The sequence below is a fragment of the Urocitellus parryii genome, chromosome 4, assembly GCF_045843805.1.
Source record: "Urocitellus parryii isolate mUroPar1 chromosome 4, mUroPar1.hap1, whole genome shotgun sequence".
NCBI classification, from domain to species: Eukaryota; Metazoa; Chordata; class Mammalia; order Rodentia; family Sciuridae; genus Urocitellus; species Urocitellus parryii.
The window spans coordinates 36,853,677-36,867,144 of record NC_135534.1 but is presented as its reverse complement, the minus strand read 5'-3'; the positions used below and the strand labels follow the sequence as shown (position 1 = coordinate 36,867,144).

Genomic DNA, 13,468 nt, shown 5'->3' with positions numbered 1-13,468 from the left:
CATCAAAAGACTACCAACTAAGAAAAGCCCAGGACCGGATGGGTATACAGCAGAGTTTTACAAAACCTTTAAAGAGGAACTAACACCAATACTTTTCAAGCTATTTCAGGAAATAGAAAAAGAGGGAGAACTTCCAAATTCATTCTACGAGGCCAACATCACCCTGATTCCGAAACCAGACAAAGATACTTCAAAGAAAGAAAACTACAGACCAATATCTCTAATGAACCTTGATGCAAAAATCCTCAATAAAATTCTGGCGAATCGGATTCAAATACATATCAAAAAAATTATACACCATGATCAAGTAGGATTCATCCCTGGTATGCAAGGTTGGTTCAATATACGGAAATCAATAAATGTTATCCACCACATCAATAGACTTAAAATTAAGAACCATATGATCATCTCGATAGATGCAGAAAAAGCATTCGACAAAGTACAGCATCCCTTTATGTTCAAAACTCTGGAAAAATTAGGGATAACTGGATCATACCTCAACATTGTAAAAGCAATCTATGATAAGCCACAGGCCAGCATCATTCTGAATGGAGAAAAATTGAAGGCATTCCCTCTAAGATCTGGTACAAGACAGGGATGCCCTCTCTCACCACTTCTGTTCAACATAGTCCTCGAGACACTGGCCAGAGCAATTAGGCAGACGAAAGAAATTAAAGGCATAAAAATAGGAAAAGAAGAACTTAAATTATCACTATTTGCAGATGATATGATTCTATACCTAGCAGACCCAAAAGGGTCTACAAAGAAGCTATTAGAGCTAATAAATGAATTCAGCAAAGTGGCAGGATATAAGATCAACACGCATAAATCAAAGGCATTCCTGTATATCAGCGACAAATCCTATGAAACGGAAATGAGGACAACTACTCCATTCACAATATCCCCCCAAAAAATAAAATACTTGGGAATCAGCCTAACAAAAGAGGTAAAAGATTTATACAATGAAAATTACAGAACCCTAAAGAAAGACATAGAAGAAGACCTTAGAAGATGGAAAAATATACCCTGCTCATGGATAGGCAGAACCAACATCATCAAAATGGCGATATTACCAAAAGTCCTATATAAGTTCAATGCAATGCCAATCAAAATCCCAACAGCATATCTTGTAGAAATCGATAAAAGAATCAGGAAATTCATATGGAATAATAAAAGACCCAGAATAGCAAAAACAATACTAAGCAGGAAGTGTGAATCAGGCGGTATAGCGATACCAGACTTCAAACTATACTACAGAGCAATAGTAACTAAAACAGCATGGTACTGGTACCAAAACAGGCGGGTGGACCAATGGTACAGAATAGAGGACACAGTAACCAATCCACAAAACTACAACTATCTTATTTTTGATAAAGGGGCTAAAAGCATGCAATGGAGGAAGGATAGCATCTTCAACAAATGGTGCTGGGAAAACTGGAAATCCATTTGCACCAAAATGAATCTGAATCCCTATCTCTCGCCATGCACAAAAGTTAACTCAAAATGGATCAAGGAGCTTGATATTAAACCAGAGACATGGCATCTGATAGAAGAAAAAGTTGGTTATGATCTGCACGCTGTGGGATCGGGCTCCAAATTCCTCAATAGGACACCCATAGCGCTAGAGTTAACAAACAGAATCAACAAATGGGACTTACTCAAACTAAAAAGTTTTTTCTCAGCAAAAGAAACAATAAGAGAGATAAACAGGGAGCCTACATCCTGGGAACAAATCTTTACTCCACACACTTCAGATAGAGCCCTAATTACCAGAATATACAAAGAACTCAAAAAATTAGACAATAAGATAACAAATAACCCAATCAATAAATGGGCCAAGGACCTGAACAGACACTTCTCAGAGGAGGACATACAATCAATCAACAAGTACATGAAAAAATGCTCACCATCACTAGCAGTCAGAGAAATGCAAATCAAAACTACCCTAAGATACCATCTCACTCCAGTAAGACTGGCAGCCATTAGGAAGTCAAACAACAGTAAGTGCTGGAGAGGATGCGGGGAAAAGGGCACTCTTGTTCATTGCTGGTGGGACTGCAAATTGGTGCAGCCAATTTGGAAAGCAGTATGGAGATTTCTCGGAAAGCTGGGAATGGAACCGCCATTCGACCCAGCTATTCCCCTTCTCGGTCTATTCCCTAAAGCCCTAACAAGAGCATGCTACAGGGACACTGCTACATCGATGTTCATAGCAGCTCAATTCACGATAGCAAGACTGTGGAACCAGCCTAGATGCCCTTCAATAGATGAATGGATAAAAAAAATGTGGCATTTATATACTATGGAGTATTATTCTGCATTAAAAAATGACAAAATCATAGAGTTTGGAGGGAAATGGATGGCATTAGAGCAGATTATGCTAAGTGAAGCTAGTCAATCTTTAAAAAACAAATACCAAATGACTCCTTTGATATAAGGGGAGTAAACAAGGACAGGGTAGGGACGAAGAGCTTGAGAAGAAGATTTACATTAAACAGGGATAAGAGGTGGGAGGGAAAGGGAGTGAGAAGGGAAATTGCATGGAAATGGAAGGCGATCCTCAGGGTTTTACAAAATGTCATATAAGAGGAAAGGAGGGGTAAGACAAGATAATACAAATGGAAGAAAGGATGTACAGTAGAAGGGGTAGAGAGAGAAAAGGGGAGGGGAGGGGAGGGGAGGGGAGGGGAGGGGGGACAGTAGAGAATAGGACAGACAGCAGAATACATCAGACACTAGAAAGGCAATATGTCAATTAATGGAAGGGAAACTGGTGTGATACAGCAATCTGTATATGGGGTAAAAGTGGGAGTTCATAATCCACTTGAATCAAACCGTGTAATATGATGTATTAAGAACCATGTAGTGTTATGAACGACCAATAAAAAAAAATAAAAAAAAAAAAAAAATAAAAAATAAAAAAAAAAAAAAAAAAAAAAAAAAGAATTTACTCGAAAAATGATGTGTCTTTCTCTTATCTCTCAGGAAATACTTTCCTTAACACTGTTTGATAGGATTATTATAGTTATCAGATGAAATGAATATGTATCTAAAAATCATTAAAACCCATGAAGCCACATATAGAAAAAACTAGAAGTGGTTTAGGAAGAAAAAAAAAGTAGTTAATGATATAAAATTTCTCCCCAAACAATTATAACAATTTTCCAAACTAACTCACTGGAACATTGGATCAATAATTGTTAGTCTTGAGTAGTTCTAGGAAGACAATGGGTCAACTTGAAAAATAACTATTTGTCAATTCATTTATATCCAGAGATGCTCATTCAAGTAATTAAAAAACTTTATACACAAGTCCTGGTTTCCATCACTATCTGTGCAATCAAAACAAAAATTATCTCATTTCCAAAGTATATAATACAAAGAGCAATCAGTAACTTTCTGAATTCAGTTGAGTGTGTACCTCTGTGTGTGTATGTGTGTGTGTGTGTGTGTGTATAAAATAAATAATGATGGTTAACACAGACTATATAACTCAATTAAAAACAATAAATTCCTTCAATATGAGATTTTACATTACTTTACCTTTCAATTTCTGTTTCCTGAGGGTTTGAAATCATTAATTTTGTTTTGTCATTTCTATCTGTAAAGGCTTTCTGTTCTTCATAGACTTTTAGTTTTTCTTTTAACATTAATATCTAGTAGAGAGAAAATACTAGTTAAAACATAAAACAAGTTATTTTTTTCCATTATATACAGCCACAGCAAAATTGTAGCTATAAAAATATAACTGAAAGAGCCAGATTTCAATTGAGTAGGAAATGCAATAATTTTTCAGACAATTAGGCTAAAAGAATTTTGTAACTAGGATCTGAGGAAAATTAGCATAACAATATAAACAGAAGACATACCTCTGCTTTCTGCTCATTACAGATCTTTACATACTGAGATATATGATTATTGAGACTAAGAACATTGCTCTTCAACTGTTAAAAAGATAAAAATCGTAATTATATATACAGGGATAATAATCACAAAGTTACATACATAAAAAAGGCATTATGTTTTGATTCACTTCCATCAATTATGATTTTCTGACAAATATGATCATGTGATAATAATGATTAATTATGCTCATGTTTAAAACCTGTGACAAAAGAGTATGTGAGCATATTAATAATGTATATGAAATCGCCATACTGAGAAAAAAGTCTTTTAAGTATTCACTCACAATATAATAAAAATTGCCTATTTTCTTTTTTCTGTGACTTTTAAGAAATTTAGAGGTAATTTTATGTTCCACCCACTAATGAGTTCAACTAATTTTTTACTAAATTCTTGTTCTATCTTATCCTTTTTATAATAGTATGAACCCCCTGGCAAATACAAAATAGTAGAGAGAAATTTAGACATGGTCAAGTCCAAATACTTGAACTCCTTGAGCTTTGATTTATACAACTGTAGAGTTAGAAATGCTTTCTGCAATGGGTTGGAATAAGGATTACATGAAAAACATGTGAAAAACCTTTATATGATTCTAGTATAACTGCTTTTAAGTAACATGAACATTTCTCTTAGGATGACAACAAGCTGCTTATCTTCAGATACTTAAAGAAAGTAGCAGAAGGAAGAAGAAGAGAAGGAGTTATCACACTAGTTTAACTGTGGGTTTCTTCGGCCCTGAGATCCTGAGGTTTTAAACATACATCATGTTCTCACTCATTCTGTTGTCTTTAAAGTATCTGAAACAAGTGGGAAAAAAAAAACAAGAACAAACAAAAAACCTAACCAATCATTAGTGTATTTCTTAACCTATGTAGAATATGGCACATCAACATCATGAATATGGAAATAAATTATTAAGAAAAGATTCTTCACTTTATAAATTGAGACAGATATTATAATGATTTTACAGATGAGGTACATTAAGCATGGAGAAATTAACATGTCCTAGGTTTTCAGGTAGAAAGTATTGGTGCTCAGCTAAAGTACAGCAAGAAATGTGCCAGCAATAAATGTATTAATAGACTGATAACTCTATGATGTGACCAAATACCATGTGCCATAATGTGAAAGGCTGAAAAGAAAGGGATTAAAGAACCCTAGTACACAGATGATGGGATATTATCCTTTATAGACATACTCATGATACTTAAAGGTGTGACTAAATTAATGCTCAGTTGACCAGGTAAGTGAAGATATTTGTTTCCTTCAGCTGCCTAACTCATTTGTAGAAATACAACTCTAATTAATGCTTTCATTAGAATTATTAAAATAATAAGCATTTAATATGTACTCTGAGAATAAAGGCAAAGTAAACATACTTACAGAAGATTTAATGTCCTTTGCACGGTTAGCATACTTAAGAGTATTATATGTGTCATCATAGAATAAAGAGGAAGGACTAACAGCAGCTATCATTATAGTTTGACAGTTTCCTCCAAGAGAATCCTTTAACAAGCGAGTAAGCTTACTATTTCTGTAAGGAACATGCTGATTCTTTTTCTGAAAGAACAAAAAAAGAATTCTTATGCCATTTTCCACATTTAAATGCAAACTTGCTACTACTTCACTGTATGAACTTAAGCACTGCCTTACTTTGCCTAGACTTATGATATAAATGGTGATAGAAATGATAATGAATCTTATAGCACTATTCAGTGAAAATATAAAACAAAAATCCTATTTAAAAATTATATCTCCAATGGAGTAAGTATGAACTTTAGTTCATAAAAAAATATAAGGTTCATTAGTTGTGCCATATTAATGTGAAAAGTTAGCAGTAGGGTTTGGTATGGTGGCACACACCTGTAATCCCAGCCCCCGGTGGCTAAGACAGTAGGATCACAAGTTTCAGCCCAGCCTTTGCAGTATAGCTAGACATTATAAATCAATATATGCCCTATATAAATACACTAGAGGAATAAGAATTCTGCATAGTACAGAGCTACATCTTTCCTTAAATAGTCACCTAGTATAGATATAAAATAAATAGAACATTAGACACTTTGCCTGAAATTGCGATAGGATTTGAAGAATTAACATTTTAAAGATTGTCCTTTTCTTAAAAGATATTCATTACAATATTAAGCTAAAAGCAACCTTGTGTTATCCAATGTATATTTTTCATATTAAAGAAAACTGAACATAAGCAAAAAGTAAAATGACTTGCTTCAGGTTAAACAGCTGATAATTCACAGAGCTTGAAATAGGTCCTAGATCCCTGAACTCTTAGTAACATGCTTTTCATTGTAACAGCCTTTACCAAATAGTACAGAATGTATGCTGTTGCCATAATTTATAATGATTTTACAAGTATAAGACAAGCATTAAAACAGATTCATAAGTTTTAAATAGTGACTCCTATTGAGTCATTTCAGTATTATTACACACGGTAAATATCCTACTGTATGAATGGTTTAAATTTACAAAATCAGTTTTTCTATCATGCTGTCTGTTTATATGTTCCAGATTTTAATTCTGACTATAAAAGACATCTTGCTTTTGTGATTTTCATGTGATTCAGTAACTTGTCCTTTAAAGACTCCCCAATCATGTTAAAGTACTTCATTCTAAATCAAAACATCATATTTTCAACAGTTTAACAAAAAATTTTCCTAAAGATTTTCAGCCAGATTGAGCTTAAATGATCATATTTTAATTTCTAAAGCAGGGTGCTATCTTTGCAACTACATTAGTTATCAAATATACTGCATTTTAGTAGGCGCTGCTGGCATATAGTACACGGAAAATATTTTTAAATACCTCCAAAGCACCTAGTAAACATTACCATATTAAGTGATTACATTTCATATATTTAGTTCCTTTTCCTCTCTATAAGTCAATACTTAAAACATATTCTACTATATCTAAAAATAAAAAATTTAAGAAAACATAACATTTTAAAAAAATTAACAGTATATAAAGTACTGACCAGAACAGAATTTTGATTTTCTAAAATGTTTTTTTGTCTTCATGCCACTTCAATTATCACTGTTTTTTTTTTTTTTTTTTTCTTTTTGGTGCCTGGGACTAAACTCAGAGGCACTCGCTCACTAAGCCACACCCTCAGCCCTATTTTGTATTTTATTTAGAAACAGGGTCTCACTGAGATGCTTAGTGCCTCACCTTTGCTGAGGCTGGCTTGAACTCTGGATCTTCCTGTCTTAGCCTCCAGAGCCACTGGGATTACAGGTGTGAGCCACTGCACCTGGCTCAATTATCATTCTTATTGCGCAGTGATCAATAGTCACTTTAAAAACCAAGTTCAAAATAAATGATAAGAATGTACCATGAAATATTATCAACTGGATATTCATTACTTTTAATTCAACCAATTCTGATTAAATTTGATCTGTAACAGACATTTAAAAATTATATTAAATAGTATCTTTCTAGAAATTATGTTTCAATATTTCAAAATATTTAACAAATGTACAGTACCCACCTTTGTATCTGCTAAGGCATTGATGACATTCCCAAGAGCTAAAAGTGACTTATTAATATTTGTGCCTTCTACAAATCGGGTCCCTCTAGCACTGGTAGCACTGGCACGCTCAGACCCTGCCAGGTCAATAAGTGACATCTTGGCAATTCGGACATTTTGATTGATACTTGCTGTTTTGTCTTGTTGTCGCAAATAAATCTTAAATTGTAGAAGAACAGTTGGAAATAAGGATAAAATTTTAAAAATTAAAAGGGAAACTCATTTATTTTTAGAAAAGCATGAAAACAATATTGTCATTTAAAAAATTAATAAACAAGGTAACAGTCTGATATTTAAGAGTACTGAATATAATCACTAGAGAAAAATATGAAAACAAAAAGCCTTCTTATGTGTATCTGCTGCAGGATAGATTTTACTTCTTTTCCCCCTTTGCTTTTTTGTTGAAGTGCTGTGGGTCTCACACAGGACATCATACACACTAGGCAAGCGCTCTATCACTGTACCACATTCCTAGCCCTACTCTGGATCTTAAATATCCCAAAGGCCTATGTGTTAAACACTTGTTCCCCAGACTGGTGCTACCTGGAGGTGGTGGAAACTTTCAGAGGTGGGGTCAAACCTAGGCATGGTGGTGTAGGCCTGAAGTCCTAGGTACTCTGGAGGTCTGAGGCAGGAGGATCAACTAAACCCAGGAGTCTGAGATCAGCCTGGGCAAGATAGCAAGACCCTGTCTCTCTCATTTTCCTTCAATTTCTCTCTCTCTCTCTCTCATACTCATATACACACACACACACACAGACACACACACTCACACACACACAATGGTAAAAAAATGTGGTACAAAGAGGGAGATCTTTTGGTCATTGAGGGCATGTGTTTAAAGAAAACAGCAAGGACCTCAGAACCTTCTATTTTCTCATGGAGCCATAAAGTAAAAGATTTTGCCACTCTATACACAATTAGTCATGATGTGCTGCCTCACCACAGGCTCAAAAGCAAGAGGACCAATTCACTAAGGATTGAAACCTCCAAAAGTACAAATAAAATTTTTCATATATCTAAACGGATCATCTTAAGTATTTGTTAAAGCAACAGAAAGCTGACTAGTGCAGTATACTTAGAGGAAAATAACTCTTGATCTGTTTGAAGCCAAAACAATTGTATTTGTATTCTGGTACCACTTGAATCAGAATATGGAATTATCAGAGGTGATGGTGGGTAGGGTACAGGGGTTCTATAGAAATAATGTTCCTAAGAGAAAACCAAAGGTAGTGGTCAGAATGCTTTGCAAGCCTCCAGGATTGCTTTCAAAGGAAAGCTGAATGTGAATGTTGACCCAAAATCAAGAGTAAACTTTGTCTAATCTACAAAACTGTTTCATGTTTTTATAATTAAGAGAATATTATATATAAAAAAGGTAGTAGTATACTTGTTATTTTCAACTGCCTAGTAAGGTATAATTTATTCAAATGTTTTAAGCTATTTCTTAGCATTTTAAGTGAAATAAAAAAGGTGGTAAGGAAGAAAACCCATTACTCCATTATAAAATTATTTAATTAAATTTTCTTATAAAGCAAGGTCTAAGATATTTCAGGGAAATTTCAGTGTCACAGATATTTTCTCACAAGACTAAATAAATAGCAGTAAGAAAAGACCAATGAAAACTTGTTTCCTGGAGATCATCTGAATGGCTTGAGTTTTCGAGATATAAATTCTTTCAACTGCAATATTTTCTGTTTCATAAGAAGAATTTTACATAGCATAATTCAAAATCAGGCTTTACATAATCACTTGGTTATAAAAAGGATAGGAAGTACAAGCAATGGCTACTAACCAATGCTTTAGGTCTTTTATGTCATGTGAACTATGTCAATCTTAAGGAATGCAGGTAGCTACATGTTCCTCATGATGAAATCTTTAACAAGTGAATTAATATCCTACTTATCAAATAGCTCTATAAATCTAGATTCATATAGGAGAAATCTTACTCTGAATATAAAATTATTTTTGTAGAATTATTAAATATATTCAACTACTTAACAAAAAAAAGCTTCTTTACTATCACTTTACCATCCTGTATCTATAAGGACTGAAACGTATATATTCCTATATTCACAAAGGTGAAAGATCATGCTTTTGTTTTATGCCATCTGAATTCTAAATATTCTTAGTGGTAAGATATTCTTAAAAGCTGCAAAATAAAGAAAGTACCGAGAAGAAGAAAAGTCTGCAGATGAAGAAATCTTTTTCCTTATGTATGGAAATTATTATTCATGTTTATTTATCTTAAATTTTACTTTAAAAGTGATAGCTCATTACCTGGAAAACAGCATGAGAACGAGAAGATGTAGCATTCACATCAGTGGGATGTTGTGTCCTGTTCTTATTTCCAGTATCTAATAACTGTAAAATTTCTTCTGAGGATTTGGGCTATATAAGTTTAAATAGAAAAACAAAAACAAAAACACAACACAAATTAGAGGTCTATATTTTTCAATAATCTTTCTTTTTTCTTTTTTTTTGTGTGTGTATATGTGTATGTGTACTGCTCAGAATCAAACCTAGGAACTCAAACATGCTAGGCAAATGCTGTAGCACTAAGGTACAACCCTAAGCACTTTAATAAACTTTCAAGAAACAAGACTTTCAAAGGTGAAAGGAAAGTGTTTTCTATCACTCAATTGTATTAAATATAACCTACGTATCATCCGCTCAGAACTTGGTGCTGTATGAGGAATAAAAGGTAAATATAGCCTTGGAGGAGATAACAGAATAAAATACAAAATCAAATGTTCAAGCAGATTTTTGAAAAAACAAAACCCAAAAAACCCTAATTATTTCAAGAGCAAAGACATATCCTACTTAATTCTGTATTTCATTAGTTTCTTTCTTTTCTAAATAGGTTGGAAAATAAGTAAATGGCTGTATAAATGGCTAGTCATACATGCTATTATTCTAACATGAGAAAAAGGCATTTATAAACATACCTGGTGTAAAGTCAGACCCTGAACAACCACTCCTTTTTGGGCATCTTCCCGGACAGCAAGTGGACCAGAATTCACCAAGAGGTCACGGATCTGTTCATTATAAACCTTAAAAACAACAACACCACAAAATAAAAATCCTTTTTGGCACTGCGATAAAAATAACAGTGATTATAAGACACACACATTGCTCATTTGTTATTAGAACTTTAGATAAAAAGAGCAATTCATTTTCACTTTTTCATTCATTTGATCTCATGTTGTCATATATTTTCTACCATTCCAGAAAATGGAAATATTTGATCCCCTAGGTTTAAAATTGAGAATAAAAATTGGAGTCATTACACCCTCACTCCATAATTCCTGGTTTGATTACTATAATGAAACAGAAATATATAATATAGCAGAGTTGCCTTTTCCTATTTCCTGTAAATACATAAATTTCAGAGAATAAATGTTAAAGAAAACTCATACTCAAGGACAAATGGTATTTGTGGCTTTAATCCTTCAATTACATTGTTTAACTTACAATGTTAAGGGGACTCCTTCCCATTTTAATGATGAGGCAACTAAGACTAAGCAATTTGTCACAAAGATAATTGTAAAATAGAGACTGAAGCCTAGATAACTGCTCCACTGCCTGATGGTAAATAAACATATGTTTTCTATACCTGGCAACATTTTAAAAATAATTTCTGTAAATAATACACAGAAGTAGTATTATTGATTTGATTTTACAAATTTATTAAAGGTACAAAATTTATTACTTGTCAAATGAAATTACAACTTTTACTACTAATAAGAAGTCTTTAAAAATTATTTTGGCTGGCTCAGTGGTGCACTGTAATCTCAGTGACTTGGGAGGCTGAGGCAGGATTGCAAATCTGAGGCAAGGCTAAGCAACTTAGGCCCCAAGCAACTCAGTTGGAACCTGTTTCAAAAACAAATAAAAGAAACAAAACTCCCAAAGAACAAAATAACAATAAACAAGGACTGGGGTTGTAGCTCAGTAGTAAAGTGTCCCTGGTTTCAATCCTCAGTACCAAATAAATAAATTAAAAAAAAAATTCGTGTTATTTCCTTCTATGATGCAACTAGCCTATAGTGAAAATTCTTTGCTGGTACAATTCTCTACAAAGAATGATAACATTTTGTTAAACTGTAATAAAGCTCAAAGTAATAAAATGATAATATAAAAATATAAATTTTTACTTCCTATTTTTCTGATAGGTAGCACTCATTTTTCTATTGCTTTTCATTATCCATTTCAATCACACAGAACAGAATGATTACTCCCAAGTTGATTTATGCATGAGACTCACTTGGGAACTTTTATCAGAGGGCTGGGTCACACCACCAACCTATGAAATTAAAATATCCAAGCACTGAGGTGTAGCCATAAGTATTTTTTTTTATGCTTTGTAAGCAATTTTGGTGCACAATCTATCCATATATGGTACTGCTATATCATTAACATAAGGAAAGCAGATATTAACTCAGTAAAAATTAAGAAAATATCAATTTAAAAATTCTCCTAGTTAGAAAAGATTTTAAAAAGAAGAAAAAAGTGCAGTCACTCTTATTTCCTTAAATATCCTGCGTTCAGAATAATTCATTTTACTTCTTTATTATTTTTTAAATCTTTTTGTAGTTGTAAATGGACAAAATGCCTTTATTTTATTTGTGTATTTCTATGTGGTGTTAAGGATCAAACCTAGTGCCTCACACATACCAGGCAAGTGCTCTGCCACTGAGCTGTAGCCCCAGAACTCATTTTACTTCTTAATGATGAAAATCAGTTCTACTTTAAGTTTTATAGAGTGATAAGGAAACTTTTAGAAATGTATTTGATTTTAATCAATCTTTGGAAGAAATTCCCATAGTAGGAATTAAACTATAGGATGTTAATGAGAGAACTTTTCTGATACTAGAAATGCCTGCTAACACTGATGGTGAAATTAGGGTTTTGTTTCTGCATTGGTTCCTAAAACACTATCAGAATGCAAAGTTAGAAATGATAGAATTTAAAAATCACCATCATCTACCATCAGAATAATGACTGATGTAGATATAAAGGGTAAAATAATAACACTGGAGTGGAAAAAACCTGCAGATATCAACATAATGAAATTAATCATATAAGTTAACATTGTCAATAATGGTATCAATCAACCACATAAATGTTTTGATATAAAGCAACAGAACTGAACATCACTTTTGTGGTGTTTCTGCCAGTCTATACTCATAACCTAAATCTAATCATGACAAACCTAAACAGAGGATTTTATGGTAGCATCATAAAAATGAAACACAGGAAATTTTACATTTAAGGATATTAAAGGGGTATGACAACTGAATGCCATTCATGGTTTTAGATTTCGTTTTCAACAAGGGTATTAATAGAATAATTAGCAATATCTCATTAAGATCTATAGGTGAGATAACAACATTATAACATTGCTAATTTTCTGTTTCTGATAACTGTTCAAAGTTATTTAAGAAATTTTCTTGTATTTACAAGCTTGCAAGTTAAACAGTTCTGAAAAAAATAAATGGATACACACAGAGAGAGAAAGCAAATGTGGTAAAATGTTAACATATGGGAGATCTTGGTGAATGAAGGGTATCTGGAAGTTCTTTGTACTATTTTTACAACTTCTCTGCAAGTCTGAAATTGTGCCAAAAGAAAAAAAAAAGAAAGAAAAAAAAACAGTAATATACATAGAAAATACTCAAAACCAGGTATTTTAATGATTTTTCACATTCATGAGAAATGTGTAACAATTTGAATGACCCATGCGATTAAAAGATTTCTCAAAAATAGTGATTAATCTAAAAAAGTGATAGTGCCAACTTACCTCCAGATAAGAAACTGCAGTACTACATATTTTCTCTTCTTTAATCTCATCCATGGATTTGTAAAGGTCTAACATTGTTAGGTACATTACTCCAGGTTCAGCAGTTGATCCTAGCATTGTGTGGGTCTTCCCAGCTCCAGTGGCACCATATGCAAGTACTGAATTTTTATGAAAAGGTATCAAAGTTCTTTGTTATGACACATACGTAATATTACTATGTC

The 13,468-nt window shown here is 33.1% G+C and overlaps 1 protein-coding gene across 1 annotated transcript in view; it reads right to left on the bottom strand.

Moving 5' to 3' along the window:
- Positions 1-13,468, bottom strand: part of Kif18a (kinesin family member 18A) — a 79,811-nt gene that overhangs the window by 56,632 nt on the left and 9,711 nt on the right. Inside the window, exons 3-9 of the mRNA XM_026412279.2 lie at positions 13,248-13,405; positions 10,393-10,497; positions 9,725-9,835; positions 7,406-7,603; positions 5,287-5,463; positions 3,870-3,944; positions 3,544-3,656 (exon numbers count right to left, since the gene is read on the bottom strand). Of these exons, the coding sequence (XP_026268064.2) occupies positions 3,544-3,656; positions 3,870-3,944; positions 5,287-5,463; positions 7,406-7,603; positions 9,725-9,835; positions 10,393-10,497; positions 13,248-13,405 (937 nt within the window). The remainder of the gene's footprint in view (positions 1-3,543; positions 3,657-3,869; positions 3,945-5,286; positions 5,464-7,405; positions 7,604-9,724; positions 9,836-10,392; positions 10,498-13,247; positions 13,406-13,468) is intronic.